General features: G+C 40.8%; 1 protein-coding gene across 3 annotated transcripts in view; it reads right to left on the bottom strand.

Moving 5' to 3' along the window:
* Positions 1-672: 672 nt before the first annotated feature.
* shn (schnurri) overlaps positions 673-18,492 on the bottom strand; it is a 98,520-nt gene continuing 80,700 nt past the window's right edge. For 2 of the 3 annotated variants that reach the window (XM_070079817.1, XM_070079818.1), the window contains exons 5-10: positions 13,910-15,084; positions 12,571-12,760; positions 10,946-11,194; positions 9,413-9,587; positions 8,743-8,879; positions 673-3,183 (exon numbers count right to left, since the gene is read on the bottom strand). In XM_070079817.1, coding sequence (XP_069935918.1) covers positions 3,046-3,183; positions 8,743-8,879; positions 9,413-9,587; positions 10,946-11,194; positions 12,571-12,760; positions 13,910-15,084 — 2,064 coding nt within the window. In that variant the 3' untranslated portion in view covers positions 673-3,045. Of the gene's footprint in view, positions 3,184-5,194; positions 5,305-8,742; positions 8,880-9,412; positions 9,588-10,945; positions 11,195-12,570; positions 12,761-13,909; positions 15,085-18,492 lie in introns of all 3 variants that reach the window. The other variant, XM_070079819.1, reaches the window with a different exon arrangement.

Below are 18,492 nucleotides of genomic sequence, written 5' to 3'. Positions count from 1 at the left end.
AAAAGGAATTCCCCAAAACCCCGTTAAAACCCGTTTGGGAAAATTTTAAAAGGGAAATTATTTAGCGGTTAAACCTTGTGAACAAAAAAGGTTTTTTATTTTTTAATGGGGAAGCCAAAAGGCTTTGTTAAGGGGTTAAAAAAAGTTTTGAGGAGCCTTTTGGACCCTCCTCAGACCAAAAATATTCCAAAAAATAAAAACTACCTACCCTTTATCCAAAACATTGAAAATAAAAATAATTTTAAACAAATAAGAGGGTAACCCCATTTTATAAAACCTGGGGGAAGGTTTTTGAAAATAGATAATAAGTTTTAGGAAAATTCCCTTATAAAAAAGGGGGGTAACCTTTCCAAAAACCTAATTCTATAAACTGAAACAAAACCCCCTCACAAACCTTTGGGGGGCTCCTTTTATTTATAAACCTTGGGGGCTTAATTTATTCAGGGGTAAACCCATTTTAAAACCCCTACACTTCAAAATGTTAAAAAGGATACACCTTTATTTTAAAGGGGGGAAATTCCCGATTCATGGGTACAGTTTTTAAAAAACTTGGGGGGCAAAATTTTGCATGGGGAAATTAGAAAAAAACCCTTTTTCCCCTTTTTTAATAAACTGGGAATAATTTGCAGTGGGATTTTTAGAAATTTAAATTTTTCTTCCCGAGTTTGGGAGACATACACCTCTCACTGAACAATGGGAGACATACACCTCTCACTGAACACTGGGAGACATACACCTCTCACTGAACACTGGGAGACATACACCTCTCACTGAACAGTGGGAGGCATACACCTCTCACTGAACAATGGGAGACATACACCTCTCACTGAACACTGGGAGACATACACCTCTCACTGAACACTGGGAGACATACACCTCTCACTGAACATTGGGAGACATACACCTCTCACTGAACACTGGGAGACATACACCTCTCACTGAACACTGGGAGACATACACCTCTCACTGAACACTGGGAGACATACACCTCTCACTGAACATTGGGAGACATACACCTCTCACTGAACACTGGGAGACATACACCTCTCACTGAACATTGGGAGACATACACCTCTCAGCATATAATGGCCATTATGGACAACAGTTGTAGAATGCTTTGCATTGATTATAAAATATAAACAATTCTGAAACAACAAACTTTGTATACCATTTCTGAATTGACTGACCCTGTGGATTTTACTTGATATTTCTAAAGTCCATCATACAGTACATCATACACAAGCAAGCACTTGGGATAGTTTATTTTTACAAATATCTTAGTTTTGGAGCCTCGAGCACTCCATAATAAAACATCCAAAGTGTTTGCTCATGTGTCAATACCCTCTATAAGGTTGACACCTTATAGAGGCCCCTTGCATCAATAAAGCTCCACACAGAGCAAGACGTACCGCAGTTAAAGCCTTTTCTTAAACGTGTCTATTTTTACACCAGGTATAAAGCCTTAAGGCATAGGTAAACTCTTTATATATGTGTAACACACTTGAGCATCACTGAACTTGCCACATTGACACGCACGTGTCTGTCACCCCATGTCGCAAGTGGCTATAATATCAGTTTTGAAAGCTCTTCTTCAGAGCTTAAGATCTGTGGCTTCGTAGCCGCAAAATACAATATCACACGCACAGGTCTGCCTAGCTGTGGAAGGCCCTGAAGCACACACAGCCAGGCCGACGTACATGAACGTCAATACACGTATACCCTGCTGCAGGAACACCGCGTCATCTGAGGTTCGTGATCCGAGGACTCACATTCACCCCACTCATCTTCCCATCACACCTCATTACCTCCTATTTCCCAGGAGATAAATAACTCATACATAGGTTTATAATTTCCCCATTTACACGATAAAACATATAAACATAACTGCTTATCTGGCCTTTAGCCCATTTTAAATGGGGCAATTTGGTATATACAAACATCTCTCCATTAAGCCACAAAAATAATTTCCAACCATTTCAAAAGGGTTGTATATATATATATATATATACACATGTATATACATGTACAAAGTTCTACATGTATTGAATTTCAACATTTTTGAAACCTGGGGCAATGTATTTCACCCTGGGGGGCAACATCATTTATACACGTGTAAACAATCACCATCACAAGGTTTTTGAGTTGCAGACTCAATATCTGTGAAAAAAAAAGATTATACAGTATATATTTTCACAGGTTTGCGTATGTTACCGACACTTGAAAAATGTCTTTCACTCGGATTTTAAAATTCAGTTGACAATTGATCGATATTTTCGAACCTTCTGATCAAGGTTGAGAATGTATTATTTGCTTCACAGGGAAGCTGCAAACCCAAATGGGTCATGTTTCGCCATGGGAATGGGAGGTAAACGAGTTCGACCACAGGAGACTCTAGCTCCAATTCTTTGGATCATGACCCCCTAGACTGCAAAGGGTTGATTGAATGACACAGCCATCAACAAATCTGCTGAAGAGTTCTTTCTCCAAGGAGATGGAGCTATTCTCTCCTTCCTCAGATCGAACCTGATTGCCCCCCTCAGGCACTGTATGGTCCCCACAGGTTTAGTGCTTCCCCACAAATGTAATAATATTTGCCTTTTATTTTCCAGTTGCCAGATGACCCATACAGGTTGAGAGCTTCCTATAAATATAATAAAAATAAATTATATATTGTCCGTGAACCTTATATACAGAGTAGCACCAGCCGGGCCACACACGACAAGTCATCAGTCGAAAAATGTTTTATTGTTATTTATGAGCACTCCACAACCCTTACAGGTTTAAAGCCTTCTTGGAATTATCTGTTTTGACACACGCTTCTCTGGTGCCATTTAGTGCTTTGTGACCCACTCGTGTGTGGCGTTTTTTGGGCGAATGTGTGTTGTTGTTTGTGTGGTTGATTCTGCGCCTGTATTTATCCTCGGGAGATGAATCTTGTGCAGGGACAAGAGATAGAGTCCAGCAAGACTATATCTCCAGTCACTAATGATGACTTGATAGTCATCATACTGGAGGCTGGAAGATGGTGGTGACCCCAGTCACAAATCACGATGACTTGAGACTCATCATGCTGGAGGCTGGAAGGTGGTACTGACTATGGCTCATCAGTTGGCTATGGCTGCTGAACTTGGCTTCGCACATCCCACAAGTGTACGGCTGCACCATGGACTGCGCTAGCTGTTGCTGAAATAACAAGTCACAGATCAGGAGCCACATTAATAAAGAGAACCGAACAACTATTTCCAACCCTGAATTAGACCCGTTTGTTTCCTGTTCCCCAGAATCTCTATGACTCGTATATTTAGTACTCTCTTCCCCCATGGACACTGTAACAGCCAGTGAAATGCCTAGCATATTAGTGGCTTTCTTTTGTGCCTAGCAATATTTTATGACATGTCAACTACATTATACAAGTTGTCTTCAACTAACATGGGATTACGTCCCAACGAACCCATTGTAAGTTGAAAAAAGAGCAAATAAAAAAAATCCTAAGTTAAAAATATCGTGAGTCAAAAATATTGTAAGATGAGGAACACCTGTACTGCATAAAAATACTATAAAAAACTCAATTTGAACCTGAGTTAAAAAACTTCTCTATACAAGGCAATTTTTGGAAAATACAATAAAAAAAAAGTCCAGCTGAAACTTAAGCTATGAGACACAATGCAAACGCTCATGTTACCTGCCATACCCTCAGCATGGCATGACCCTCATGGGTTTAACACACCCCTAGGATTATACAGCCAGGTCTCGATTAGCGCAAGTTTGAATAGTGCGAATTTCGATTTAGTGAAAAATTAAATAAAGCTACCTCCCAACCAAACTCTTTCAACAGTCGGCAAAAATTACACATAATTTGAATAGTGCGACCACTCCGTGGGAGTCGTTATTCCCACTAATCGAGACTTGGTTGTATTTGCCACATACATACTGAAAAAGACCTCAACTCAATTTTCCCCTCAAAATGCAGTTTAGAGAGCAAGTTTAACAACAACAATAACAACAACAATAATAATAATAATAATAATAATATTTTTTTCAACAAACTGGTCATATCCCACCAAGGCAGGGTGACTTAAAAAGAAAAACACAAGTTTCTCTTTTTAAATTTAGTAATTTATACAGGAAAAGGGGTTGCTAGCTCCTTGCTCCTGGCATTTTAGTAACACTAGTAACACCTTGTCCTGTGGACATGGGAGCAATGTGCTAGTAACACCTTGTCCTGTGGACATGGGAGCAATGTGCTAGTAACACCTTGTCCTGTGGACATGGGAGCAATGTGCTAGTAACACCTTGTCCTGTGGACATGGGAGCAATGTGCTAGTAACACCTTGTCCTGTGGACATGGGAGCAATGTGCTAGTTACACCTTGTCCTGTGGACATGGGAGCAATGTGCTAGTAACACCTTGTCCTGTGTAAATTACTAAATGTAAAAGGAGAAAAACATCAAGAAAGCGTTTCTGTTTCTCCAGGTCGCCGTGCCTTGGTGGGAGATGACCAGTTGTTTAAAAAAATATATATATACATAAGGATATTAAGAGCGTATGAACAACACATTTCATTTAAAATTACAATTTATGTTGTTACACAAACAGTATATATAATGATATTAAGGGTGTACGAACAAAGAAATTACGATTTATGCTCCACGCAAATGTTAATGGCGCTATTTAGATGCATGTTGTTGCTGATAATTTAAAACGCTGTGTTTTACCCAGAAGAGGATTTATAAAGTCCTCCAGCAATGGTTTTTAATTTTATTGACGCATCGGCCATCCACCGAGGCAGCATGACCCGAAAAGAAGAAGAAACTCCTTCATCATCACTCACTCCATTACTGTCTTGACGCCATGGTGGTATTGTGACAATGTCTGAACAAGAAATTTTATGGCAACCCTTGATGCTGATCCAAGGAACTCCAGTTACCTTTCCCTAAGGTTAAAGCTGATAAATACCCATTATCCAGGTGCTGTGAGACCCATACAGATAAAGAGCTTTCCAATGGCTATTTTCATAATCTAAATTATTTTAACTAATTTTCTTCTACTTCTTCTTCTTCTTCTTCTTACTATTATTATTATTATTAAACACATTGGCTGTCTCCTCAAGGTAAGGTGACCCGAAAAAGAAGAAACACTTTCACCATCATTCGAACAATCATTAGCATTATTAATTATTATTGTTATTACATACCGGTAAGTGAGAGAGACTTTATGAACGGTGTAGAGGTGACCACTAAGGTGCTCTAGCTCTAGGAACTTCTCATGACAGAGGTGACATGCCAGGAGGCCAGCAGTCGCTCCCTGCAGGAATTAATGCATCAATATTGCTTCACAAAAACAATGCTCACTACGAGCCCAATACTGTCATCGCAGTGAAGTGCAAAACCCACAGGGGCCACAGGCACAGCAGAAACCAGTATCATGGGTTGGTGAGGTTAAAGAACCATGATTTGACTCCAGTGAACACAAATTGGTGCATACAGCACCTGGGAGATGGGAAGTAATCAGACATAATAGTTGTATTCACGCAATGTAACGAATGATGGTGAATGTGTTGCATCTTTTAAGCCTGGTCATGGACCGGGTTGTGGGGTCGTTGAATCCCCCCATAACACCCTCCAGGTACACCCTACCTCAGTCCAAGACCAACCGGGTGTGAAAATAAATGTGTGTGCCTCCAGACATTGACCATCCAAGGCTCTAGGCTGCGCCAGATTAACCCTTTCAGCGTCCATGCCGTTGTTTTATAGGTTTAACGCCAGAGTCTGTGTCGTAGTACTACGTGATGAGCTCAGCTCTCTCAGATAATCTGTGAGTGGTAAATCTGGGCCCAGATATGAGAGAATGGGTCTATGTGGTAAGTATGCACCATATAAAAAATATCCTGCAGCATGCAGTGCACGAGAAAAAAACTACGACTGTGTTTTTGGTTTAAAACAGTGACTTTGTGGTGTATTTTTGTATGGTTTTTATGTGTATTCATAGTTTCTTGGTCTCATTTGACAGAACAGAAGATATATTACAGAAATAAAGATGATTTTGACTGGTTTTAGGACCGAAAATAGCTTGAAATTGAGCTCAAAGTAGCGAAAATGTTCAATTTTTGCTGATGTTCAAGAGTAAACAAATGTCAAGCGTCTAATACATGTCAACTGCTGGGTCTAATATGCGTTCATGAATACCCTGATATTATTTATACAATTATTACAATATGCTTAACAGTATACTATCTTTTATTTTTTGGTGTGAATTAAACTTCAGTATGTGAATAAAAAATCAAAATGGAATTCATGTGTAAAGGCTGGAAACGTAATTAATAAACAGAGGAATGCCTGCATTGTTTATTCTGGACCCCATTTTGGTACTGGAATATTTTGAAATCTGTGTGAAATTGGCCAGATTAGCATTTTCTGATCACTTTATTGGGTAGCTGAAATACTTGATTCGGTGGTTTCTTGGTTCAGTCAATAAAACAGAATGCATACTAGTAAAATAACTAAGAATTTAGCAGACTGGAACAATGTAATTGGCCTTAACCCTTTGATTGTCGCAACCCCCAATCCTGAGGTGTCTCCTGGTGTCACAAAATTTAAAAAAAAAAAAATTATTTTTTCTTATGAAATGATAGAGAATCTTTTCCCGATTGTAAAGACACCAAAAAAACGAAATTTGATGGAAAACTGACGGAATTACGCTCTCGCGAAGTTAGCGACCTCGGCGATATTTAAAAATCGGCGATTTCGCCCACTTTGAGCCCTATTTTCGGCTAATTCCATTATTCCAGTCAACCAAACTCATAGCTATTTCTTCAGTACTCCATTTTCTCCATCGATTGAGTACAAGAAACTGCCCATTTACCGATTTCAACTACTCAATAACATGGTCAGAAATTTGCAATTTGGCCAATTTCAAGAAAATTAAAAAATATGACAATTTCAAAATAAGGTCCAGAATGAACAATGCAGACATTCCTGGCTCTAAAATAACATTTTCTTTGTTCATCAGTCATGTCTCCAGGCCCCTCTGATATTACTCTTGCTTTTTATTTTGAAATTTTATTCAAACAAAAAATAGATTTACTGTTATGCAGACTACTGCAATACTGTAATAATTGTAAAAATTACATCAACCCATTCATGACTGCATATTAGAATGGCTAGTTGGACATTTATTGGACAATGACATCATTTGTTTACTTTTGAACATCGGCAAAAATCAAACATTTCCCGTACTTTGTGCTCCATTTCCAGGTTCTTTTTATAGTAAAATTAATCAAAATCACTCTATTTCTATAATATGTTTTCCATTCTATCAAATGAGACCAAGAAAACGAGAATACAACCACAAATACTATACGAAAATAAACCACAAAGTCGGCATTTTAATTAAAAAAAACGGTCAGTTTTTTTTTTCTCATTATGCACTGCGTGCTCCAGGATTTTTTTTATATGGTGCACACTGACCACACAGACCCATTCTCTCACATGTGGGCCTACCAGCTTTCTCCTGCTTGATTTGAAGCAGTTAGAATTGATGAGTATATATACGTCAAACATGGTGCCTCGTAAATGTATATATACGGCCGCGACAGTCAAAGGGTTAATTAGAGGTCAGAGTGGGCAAAATTGCTGATGCGCAAATATCACTGATGCAGCAAAATTAGTGATGGAAAACTGATGAAATTACACTATCAAATTTTGTACTTAATGTTTTATTACCTCCAGAAAAAGATTCTCTACCATTTCATAAGAAAAAAATAAATTTTTTTTTTTGAATATTCAGATTGGTTTCTGGACCCTGAAAGGGTTAAGGTTTGTTCTTGGGCCAGAGTGAACTGCGGATAACTGAAACCACGGAAACCAGACCTGCTGATATGGCAGTCCTACTGTATTTCCCAGCCATGCTAGTGGCCTGGGGGCAGGGTGCGACATGCAGAGTCACTCAGACTTTGACAAACCTTGATAAACCTTGACAAACCTTGACGAACCTTGATGAACCTTGACGAACCCTGAAGAGCCACGACAAACCTTAACCAGGAGAGTGAAACACTGCCACAATAAAATATCACATCAGGTGCACTTGTGTCTTTTACGTAACATATTGTGGGTAATTCTACCAACATTACAGCAATAAACATGTTGCATACATGTCTTATTTGTGAATTTTACGTACCTCAAAGTGTCAGTGGGCTGCCCTCTAAGGGTGGTACCCTGTGGGGGGGGCTCTTGACTCAAGGAATACAAGCCACCCGTGCCATTCTTAAAACAAACCCGACCAAGGAATGGGCTGAATTTAAACCACTGCCAGTGAATCCTAGAACTCCAGGGCATTTGCAGTCACAGTGGTGGCCCATGCTAACCTCCCTATGGTGTATAGTAATATACAGTAAGTCCTCAACTTATAAATACGTTGAGAATCTTCTGTATTGTGTATAATATCATTATTATATGTAATACAGGTCCCAACATGTTTGTAAGTTGAAGACTTCCTGTACTTAGCTGGGTGAATCATATTAGGGCCAGCTGGTCTAGTTGTTAACACACTGGCCTGTGAGTTTTTCCACTAACCTGCCATGCAGTCTACCTCCACTTGTTCTGTGGTTCACTTACAACTGTGTTATTGTGACTTTGTGAGTCAAACCTGATTACCACTCATTCCCAGGCATTGCATGACCCATATGGGTTGAGCGCTTCACCACAAGTATAATCCATGGTAGTTTAAGTCGTAAGAGATACTCACCGAGCCAATTTCAATGGGAGACGACACCGGGTGAGCGAGCGTTGTGTGCAGGTCGCTGTGGCTGCTACCCGCCGCTCCGGAAAACCCCAGTCTACCAGCATCCCGAGCTACAGGTACATCCTCATCCTCATCTCCCTCTGTCGGAGGAAGAATATGCTACTTAATCAAGGAGGCGGTACTGGCATACACGGACAGCTCGCTTGCAAAGCTCCGCTATACACAGTGATTTTTTAAAAAGATACAACTTGAGAAAGTGCATCGGAAATTGAATAGGCTCACCATGAACGCTTTTCTATGTACTGTACTGTCTTGCATGACCTTCTGCAGCTGCGTTTATAAAAATAATCATATGCACAGAAGCTTTATAAGAGAGGTGATAATAATAATAATGATAATAATAATACTAATAATGGCCAATGTGTTAATAATAATAATAATAATAATAATAATAATAATAATAATAATAATAATAATAATAATAATAATAATGGCCAGTGTGATAAAAATCATAATAATAAGCATAATATATTAACCATAATAATAATACAAAATAACCATAACAATAATAATACTGTAATAATAAAAATAATAATAATAATAATAATAATAATAATAATAATAATGCACAGCAGCATACAGTTAACATAATTAAAGAGACATTAATAATTACCAGTGTCATCGTCATTAGTAGCGAGCACCTCATCCTGGTCGTCCTGCAGTGGATAGTCATCAGAATTGGTGGAAGAGTTGCTGACAGTGCGGACACGGTGGTGTTGGCGCTCCTGGTGGTTGTGCCAAGCACCTAGTTTATTGGGGTCCTTCTCGAACAAGCGCGACGCCATGGCCTGGGGGGGTATTTAAGAGCTACGGTGGCATCTCAGTGAGAAAAAACGCGAGAAAAATGTAAAGTTTGGAAATGTTTTGCAGATGATGTTATCCACTTGTTTAAAACGGGTTTGTGACCTGTTCTAGACGTGTTACTGTGGCATGCTCTTGATGTGTTACTGTGACTTGTTCTACTTGCTCCTAGGGTGAGGGACTGACCCCCTCATTTACCTATCCAGTCTTTTGTATTGCAGTGAAGAAGTCATTGGTGGGTGAAATGTGTAAAGATACCCAAAATGTTGTACAGCTGGGTATCTTTACCAGAACTGTAACATCCTCACTCATCCTTCAGAGTGCAGGTACTGTACTTCCCACCACCAGAATTGTAACATCCTCACCCATCCTTCAGAGTGCAGGTACTGTACTTCCCACCACCAGAACTGTAACATCCTCACCCATCCTTCAGAGTGCAGGTACTGTACTTCCCACCACCAGAACTGTAACATCCTCACCCATCCTTCAGAGTGCAGGTACTGTACTTCCCACCACCAGAACTGTAACATCCTCATCCATCCTTCAGAGTGCAGGTACTGTACTTCCCACCACCAGAACTGTAACATCCTCACCCATTCTTCAGAGTGCAGGTACTGTACTTCCCACCACCAGAACTGTAACATCCTCACCCATCCTTCAGGGTGCAGGCACTGTACTTCCCACCTCCAGAGTGCAGGTACTGTACTTCCCATCTCCAGAACTGTAATATCCTCACTCATCCTTCAGAGTGCAGGCACTGTACTTCCCACCACCAGAACTGTAACATCCTCACCCATCCTTCAGAGTGCAGGTACTGTACTTCCCACCTCCAGAACTGTAACATCCTCACTCATCCTTCAGAGTGCAGGTACTGTACTTCCCACCTCCAGAGTGCAGGTACTGTACTTCCCACCTCCAGAACTGTAACATCCTCACTCATCTTTCAGAGTACAGGTACTGTACTTCCCACCTCCAGAGTGCAGGTACTGTACTTCCCACCTCCAGAACTGTAACATCCTCACTCATCCTTCAGAGTGCAGGTACTGTACTTCCCACCTCCAGAACTGTAACATCCTCACTCATCTTTCAGAGTACAGGTACTGTACTTCCCACCTCCAGAACTGTAACATCCTCACTCATCCTTCAGAGCACAGGCACTGCACTTCCCACCTCCAGAACTCAAGTCCAGCTAACCAGTTTCCCTGAATTCCTTCATAACTGTTACTTTGCTCACAGTCCAAGAGCATGTCAATAATACTAGCAGTAGTGGTGGTGGTGGTGGTGGTAGTAGTAGTATCAGTAGGATAAGTAGTAGTAGCATAATAATAATAAAAACAGTACTAACCTGTAAGCTCTCCAGAGAGTTGTCACAGTCTGTCGTGTCAATCTCATTAAGGTTGGCACCCGAGCGCTCAATTTCAGCATAGGTTCCAAAGGGGAGTTTCCTGAGGCACTCCAGCTTCATAATATGCATTTTGGAGCGTAGGTGCTTGGCCAGGTGACCGTGGATCCTGAAGGCGATCTTGCAGTCATGGCACTTGAAAGGTCGAGGATTATCCGTGCTGGGTGTGCCGAAGGTGTTAATCATGTTCACCTGTGAGAGGCGTTTGTTTTTAAAGGTTTTGGTTACAAAGGTTGTCTACCACTGGGGTACAAGACATTTATTTTTGAACTTTTTCAATAGAATACAAAGGTCGTCTACTACTGGAGTAGCAGGAATTTATTTTTAAAGATTTTCAATACAATACAAAGGTCATCTACCACTGGGGTAGGAGGGTTTTATTTTTTAAGATGTTTAATACACAGGTCATCTCTGACTGGGGTAGTGTGACTCAGAGGAAAAGAGGAAATGCTTTCACCATTATTTGTTCGATAACTGTTTAGTAAATCTAAGCCAAAATATACCCAAAACTACTCTAACTTCAGTTAAACCACTGTCCACTGTACAAAAGTGTACAGCAATGAGAAAACAGCAACAATGTACAGTGTACATGAGATTACCAACACTCTGTTGTACATAAATTAACCTGAATTAGAAAAACAAGTACAGTGGTACCTCAAATTTCGGCTTTAATTAGTTCCAGAAGGTTGTTCGAGTGCCGATACCGAACGAATTTGTCTGTTTCAGACCCCAAAAATACACTTGCATAATTGTTCAAGTTGGGAGCCGTTTGAAATTTGAGGTACCACTGAAGTTTTTTTAGTTGAAGCAGAACACAGATTATTGAAGTGTAAAGTGTGACAAGGCGCACTTGATAGATTGATAAAACACTTTGGGGCCATGGCACAAAACACTTCTCAAGAGTATGGGACTGACCACCTTGAATATACTTCTTCAAGACTGGTAGACTGATCGTGTTATTGCTACTTTTGTATTGTTTCTGCTGTCTACAATGTTTGTTACCTCTGTACCTGACTGTAGAAGCCTGGAGAGCAGGTAAAAACCTTTACTGTTATACCATGGATGTTACAAGTCTTTCTCACTCGTCAACTAGCAATACAGGTCAGCCATTGACTTACGAACACATTGAGAATTTTCCGTATAGTGTATAATATCACTATTATACACAATACGGGTCCCCAATGTGTTTGTAAGTTGAAGAATTACTGTAAACTGTTTATGTTACCTTATTCTTTATTATAATAAAGAATAAAAGGCACAATATTATGACTGGAACGATACACAAATAACCTGCACGCAGAAGAACAAAAGTTACAATGATGTTTTGGCTTGAATTGGACCAGTAACTAGTCACACAGAAGCACGAAGAGAAAGGAGCCAGTATATGAGAGAGAGGCAGGTCAGGAGTGGTAAAAAAGAGAGGAGGAGGTAGTAGTAGTATATACCGGCCCCCTTCCTTTTGCACTTCTGTGTGACTAGTTAATGGCTAGTCAGACCGAAACATCGTAATACATTTGATTCATGTGTGCGGGTTGTGGATAAAATCGACGTGCTGATATACGTCTTACCTTGTTAAAATGACTGACAGAACGTTTGTGTTTCTGAAGATGGCCGTTGGTTCTGAAGGAAAGAGCACAAGACTCGCACCGGTATGGCCTCTCCATGTAGTGGATATTCATGTGCATGCTGAGCTGTGACTGTTTGTTGAACTCCTTGTGGCACATACTGCACTTACACTTCCCATCATCATTACCCAGCCTGTCGTGTGTCAAAGAAATCTTATTACCGTGTATAAAATGTGTGCAGACCTTTGATATTCCCGAGATATACTTTTCATGTACCTGTGATATACTTTTGTTATATAGCCTCCCCTCATTTAGAAACGTCCTCGTTTACTGATGACTCAGACTTACGATGGGCTCTCTGACCAATTTGCATACCTAAATAATGTGTATATTAGAGCTGATTTCCTCTATTCTGTTTATTACAATAAACAGTACACTACTGTGTAAACATTTAAAAATATATACTAAAAAATGTTATAAATGGTACAAAGGTGACATTAAAACAATATCAAAGATGGTTGACACAAACCCACTACCATTATAGTATGATCCAAGCTTAGCGACAAATTCGTTTACCTGTCGGGAAGGGTCCTTAAATGTAGTACAGGTGATAAATGATAATCACTGAGATGGTGAACTGGTATATTGAGAATAGGGAGTAAGAAGCCCAGCCTGCAGTCTTGTCTTGTCTGCCTAAGGGTATGTGTCTGACTGACTACCCCTCACTGCAGGGCATCTAGCAGGGTTTGAACTCTGCTGACCTGACAATATTTGAAGACCATGGCAGCAAGGCTAACGTATGTTGAATTATGGTGACATGCCGATGTGGTCTTAGGAATTAAACTCCGTCGTTAAGTGAGGAGAGGCTGTACTTTTGATGAGTTTTGAGAGTTTTTCTACTCTCGAAACCCAGCAAGAAAACAAACTACAGCCTGGTCTCATTTGGTGCAAATGTGAACACTGCGAATTTCAATTTACCGCAAAATGAATCAATGCTTATCCCCCCCACAAACTCTTCAAATAGGCCTCAAAAAATACGTATAGAAGCTTGCTGAAGTGGGCCTCCTCTCCCACACTATGTGTGTTTGACCCGAGCATTTAGTAGCATTAAAAACTTAAGAAAGGTGGAGCACTGCAGCAGGCCTACTGGCCCATACTTGGCAGGTCCTTCTCTAACCCAAACCCACTAACTAAAATAATTATAATAATTCATAATTGATAATAATACAATAGATTAATAATAACAGTAATAATAATGATTGATAATGATAGCAATAATAATTAAAAATAATAATAATAATTAACAATGATAAAATAATAACAGTAGTAATAATAATAATACCTGTTGAGAGAGGAGGGTACAACGCCACTTGGCACCAGAAAGGAAGTCTTGGTGTCAATGCCACCAGTGTTCATGACGGTGAGGTTTGCCGGCGGTGTTGGCATCCTGGAGGTGTTAGACTGGAGGGTGGCAGCAGCAGTGCCACTCACTGAGGGCGATGCCGTAGACTGGCGACTCTTCTCTTCACTTGTTATGCCACTACCATCCTCATCCTTCTCTTCCTTACTGGATTTCTCACCATCGTTCGTTCCTTCTGGCTTGCGGGCAGACTCGTCATTCTCTGCTGCCGTACTCAAAGATGACACGCTGGTCGCAGTGTTACTAGATGACACGGCAGTGATGGTTTTTATACCGCCATGCGGGGAATCTGGCGAAGTATCCGAGGACGATGACTCCTTATACTGGTGCCGCTTAATGGTCGTGTCTAAGACGGCACGTTCCTTCAGGTAAGCCTGCAACATCGAGCTGCTGCAGCCATTCTCCTTAGTCGGATCTGGAACAATGTTCTGCATGTCAAAAGAAGCATGTGACGCCCGCTCTGTGGTGTTGTATATGGTCTTGAGAAGAGTCGACGATTCTGTCACTGGAGATAGAATTTCTGAGGCATGTTCTCTGATGGGCGTAGGAGGGCCAGGAGATGCCAGACTGCAAACTGGAGACCTCTGACTTGTGATGTTTGGCCTGCTCATCAATGGCAAGAAACAGGGTCTCCTGGGAAGGGGTGCTTTCTTTGCTGTAGACGTTTTATCCAACAATGGGGAAAAATTTAAGACTGGAATTCTCTTGACACTTAGATCCATAGGTGAGTCACGCGGCGACTCTACGCCAGCAGTAGCTTTCGGGAACTTGGCTTCCTTGGCGCTCTCAGGTAACCCAAGCGCATCAGATGAGCTGCGATTGCTCGGTTGCATCACCAAGACACCAGATCTTGCTGCAGGAGTGGCGGAGTTGCGGGGACAATCTTTCACTTCCTTCACGACTTCACCTACATCTTCCACTTCAATACTAGTGCCATCTCTCTGGTAGATGTTCATGCCGTGAGCACCTTCATAGTGACCATCCCCCATAGATTCGTCGTCATCGTCTTCGTCGTCCTCGTCGCCTTCATCGTCGTCGTCATCATCTTCGTCATCGTCATCGAGGTTATCAAGCTTCCCTTCTTGTTCCATCTTGCCCTTAAAAACACAAGTAATGTACATAAGTCTCCAATTTACAAACACATTGGGACCTGTACTGAGTATAATACAGCCTCTCTTTAGTGACGTACTCATTTACTGACACACTGAACTTATGACGGGCTCTCTGACCAGCATTTATACCTAAATAGTAATGTACAGTGGAACCTCAAATTTTGAACGTATCACTTATCGAACTCTTCAAAAATCGAACACTTTTTTCGAACCAACTTTGTCCCTATTTTCGAACAGTCGGGTACTGGACCTGTTCGGCAGCCCTCTCTCTCTGCATCCCCGTGCAGGCGCCATGAGCCAGTCTGGTTTTGTTGATGCTTGAGTGAACACTAACCTGCGCTCTCATTCAAACATTTTACTATTATTTCATTGTGTTTAGTGCTTGTGGGACTGTGAAATATGCTACCATGGACCCAAAGAAACTTGCTAGTGGTACCCCTGTGGTAAAGAAAGTGAGAAACACTATAGATGTGAAGAAGGAAATAATACAGAAGCATGAGAGTGATGCGAGACTTGCTGAGCTTGCCAGGATGTATGGGAAAAACAAGTCGACCATCGGTTCTATCCTGGCAAAGAGAGAGCAAATCAAGGAAGCTGATGTTGTGAAAGGTGTTAATATGCTAACCAAAAAAAGACCACAGACAGATGATCAGGTTGAGAAGTTGTTGGTGGTGTGGATCAAGGATAAAGAGATGGCAGGTGATAGTGTTTCAGAGACCATTGTTTGTGAAAAGGCAAGGAAGTTGCATGCTGATCTGGTACAGAAAACTCCTGGAACCAGTGCTGATAGTGAATTTAAGGCCAGAAGAGGCTGGTTTGACAGATTTAAGAAGCATAGTGGCATACACAATGTTTTAAGGCATGGCGAGGCTGCCAGTTCAGACAAACGGGCAGCTGAGATGTTTGTGAAGGAGTTTAAGAGGTACATAAACACTGAAAAATTCCAACCCCAACAAGTGTTCAATTGTGATGAAACAGGCGTGTTTTGGAAGAAAATGCCAAAGATGACCTACATTACTTTGGAGGAAAAGGCACTGCCAGGACACAAGCCTATGAAAGACAGGCTAACTCTTTTATTCTGTGCTAACACTAGTGGGGATTTTAAAGTGAAGCCTTTACTTGTGTATCATTCAGAAAATCCCAGAGTGTTTAAGAAAAACAATGTCATAAAGAACAAGTTATGTCTTGTGGAAAACAAATAATAATGCTTGGGTCACAAGGCAAATTTTCAAAGAGTGGGTCCATGAAGTGTTTGGCCCCAGTGTGAGAAAATACCTCCTAGACAATAATTTGGCACTCAAGTGCCTCCTGTTAATGGACAATGCTCCTGCTCATCCTCCAAACTTATTAGACCTCTTGTCTAGGGACTTCAGTTTTATAACAGTGGAGTTCTTGCCTCCTAACACCACTCCTCTCCTCCAGCCCATGGACCAGCAGGTCATTTCTAACCTCAAAAAACTCTACACAAAAGCAGTGTTTGAAAAGTGCTTTGAAGTGACCTCAGACACTCAGTTGACCCTAAGAGAGTTCTGGAGGAATCACTTCAGTATCTACAACTGCACAAGCCTTATAGGTAAGGCTTGGGAGGGAGTGACTTCCAGGACTTTGAACTCTGCTTGGAGACAATTGTGGCCAGATTGTGTCCTCCAGAGAGATTTTGAATGGTTTGAGGCTGACCCTGACCCTGTCTCTGACCCAGCTGACCCTCTGCCTGTTGTGGCATTGGGGAAACACCCTGGGGCTGGAGGTGAGTGGCGAGGATGTGGAAGAGTTGGAGGACCACAGGGAAGAGCTAACCACTGAAGAGCTGCAAGAGCTTCATCTGGAACAGTATCAGACCACAGCTGAGGACCTTGCTTCAGAGGAGGAGGAGGAGGAGGAAGAGGGAGTGGATGAGGTGCCTTCTCCAAAGATTAAGGAGATTTGTGCCAAGTGGAATGATGTCCAAATGTTTGTGCAGAAGTACCACCCTGAGCAAGCTGAAACAAGCCATCTTTGCAACAAGTTCAGTGACAGAACCATGTCCCATTTTAGGGAAATGTTAAAGAAGCACCAGAAACAGAGGACTGTGGACAGTTATTTTGTGAGACAGGGGTCCAGTGACTCTCAAGCTGGTCCTAGTGGCATTAAAAGACAGAGAAGGGAAGTAACCCCAGAGAGGGCTTTACCTGAAGTCCTCATGGAGGGGGATTCTCCTTCCAAACACTAACCCCAACTCCCTCTCTCCTCTTCCCTATCTTCCAGATGCCATCACCAATCTTCAATAAAGGTAAGTAAAAATGTTATTTTATATTTGTATACATAATTAAACACTATAGAATTTGTTGTGTGTATGTAAAACTGTAATTAATCTCTATAAAATGTATTTTTTTGTAAATATTTTTGGGTTTCTGGAACGGATTAATTGTATTTCCATTATTTCTTATGGGAAATATTGCTTCGCTTTTCAGACTTTTCGAATTTAGAACTAGCTCCTGGAACGGATTAAGTTCGATATTTGAGGTTCCACTGTATACAGTGGACCCCCGGTTAACGATATTTTTTCACTCCAGAAGTATGTTCAGGTGCCAGTACTGACCGAATTTGTTCCCATAAGGAATATTGTGAAGTAGATTAGTCCATTTCAGACCCCCAAACATACACGTACAAACGCACTTACATAAATACACTTACATAATTGGTCGCCTTCGGAGGTGATCGTTATGCGGGGGTCCACTGTAGTAAAGCTGATTTCCTCTCTTGTTTATTACAATATACAGTACACTACTGTATAAACATTTAAAAATATACCAGAAATGTTATAAATGGTGCAAAGGTGACATTAAAACAATATCAAAGATGGCCGACACAAACTCACTACCATTATAGTATGATCCTCACTGAGCCACAAATTCGTCTAACAACGTAGTCTTAGGAACGGAACTCCATTGTTAAGTGAGGAGAGGCTGTAATATTATACACAATAATGATATAATACACAGTACAGAAGTAAGTCAAGGACTTACTGTACATAAAAGGGTAAAATCTGGAACTCACAACATGAAATCTCAGAGCCTCTCTATCAGCTGCTTCAAAACTACTGTAACGCTTTCTTTCCCTAACATATCTTAATAACAATTCAATACAATATGTTAAACATGTTAAATATAGGTAGTAGGTTGGTAGACAGCAACCACCCAGGGGGGTACTACTGTCCTGCCAAGTGAGTGTACAACAGAATCCTGTAATTGTTTTACATGATGGTAGGATTGCTGGTGTCTTTTGTCTGTCTCATAAATATGCAAGATTACAGGTACGTCTTGCTACTTCTACTTACACTTAGGTCACACTACACATACATGTACATGTTTATTTATACACACTCATCTGAGTTTTCTTTGATTTTATCTTAAT

The sequence above is a fragment of the Cherax quadricarinatus genome, unplaced genomic scaffold (genome assembly GCF_038502225.1).
Source record: "Cherax quadricarinatus isolate ZL_2023a unplaced genomic scaffold, ASM3850222v1 Contig23, whole genome shotgun sequence".
NCBI lineage: Eukaryota > Metazoa > Arthropoda > Malacostraca > Decapoda > Parastacidae > Cherax > Cherax quadricarinatus.
Note: the sequence above shows the minus strand (reverse complement) of the source record. Positions and strands in the feature narration are given on the sequence as shown.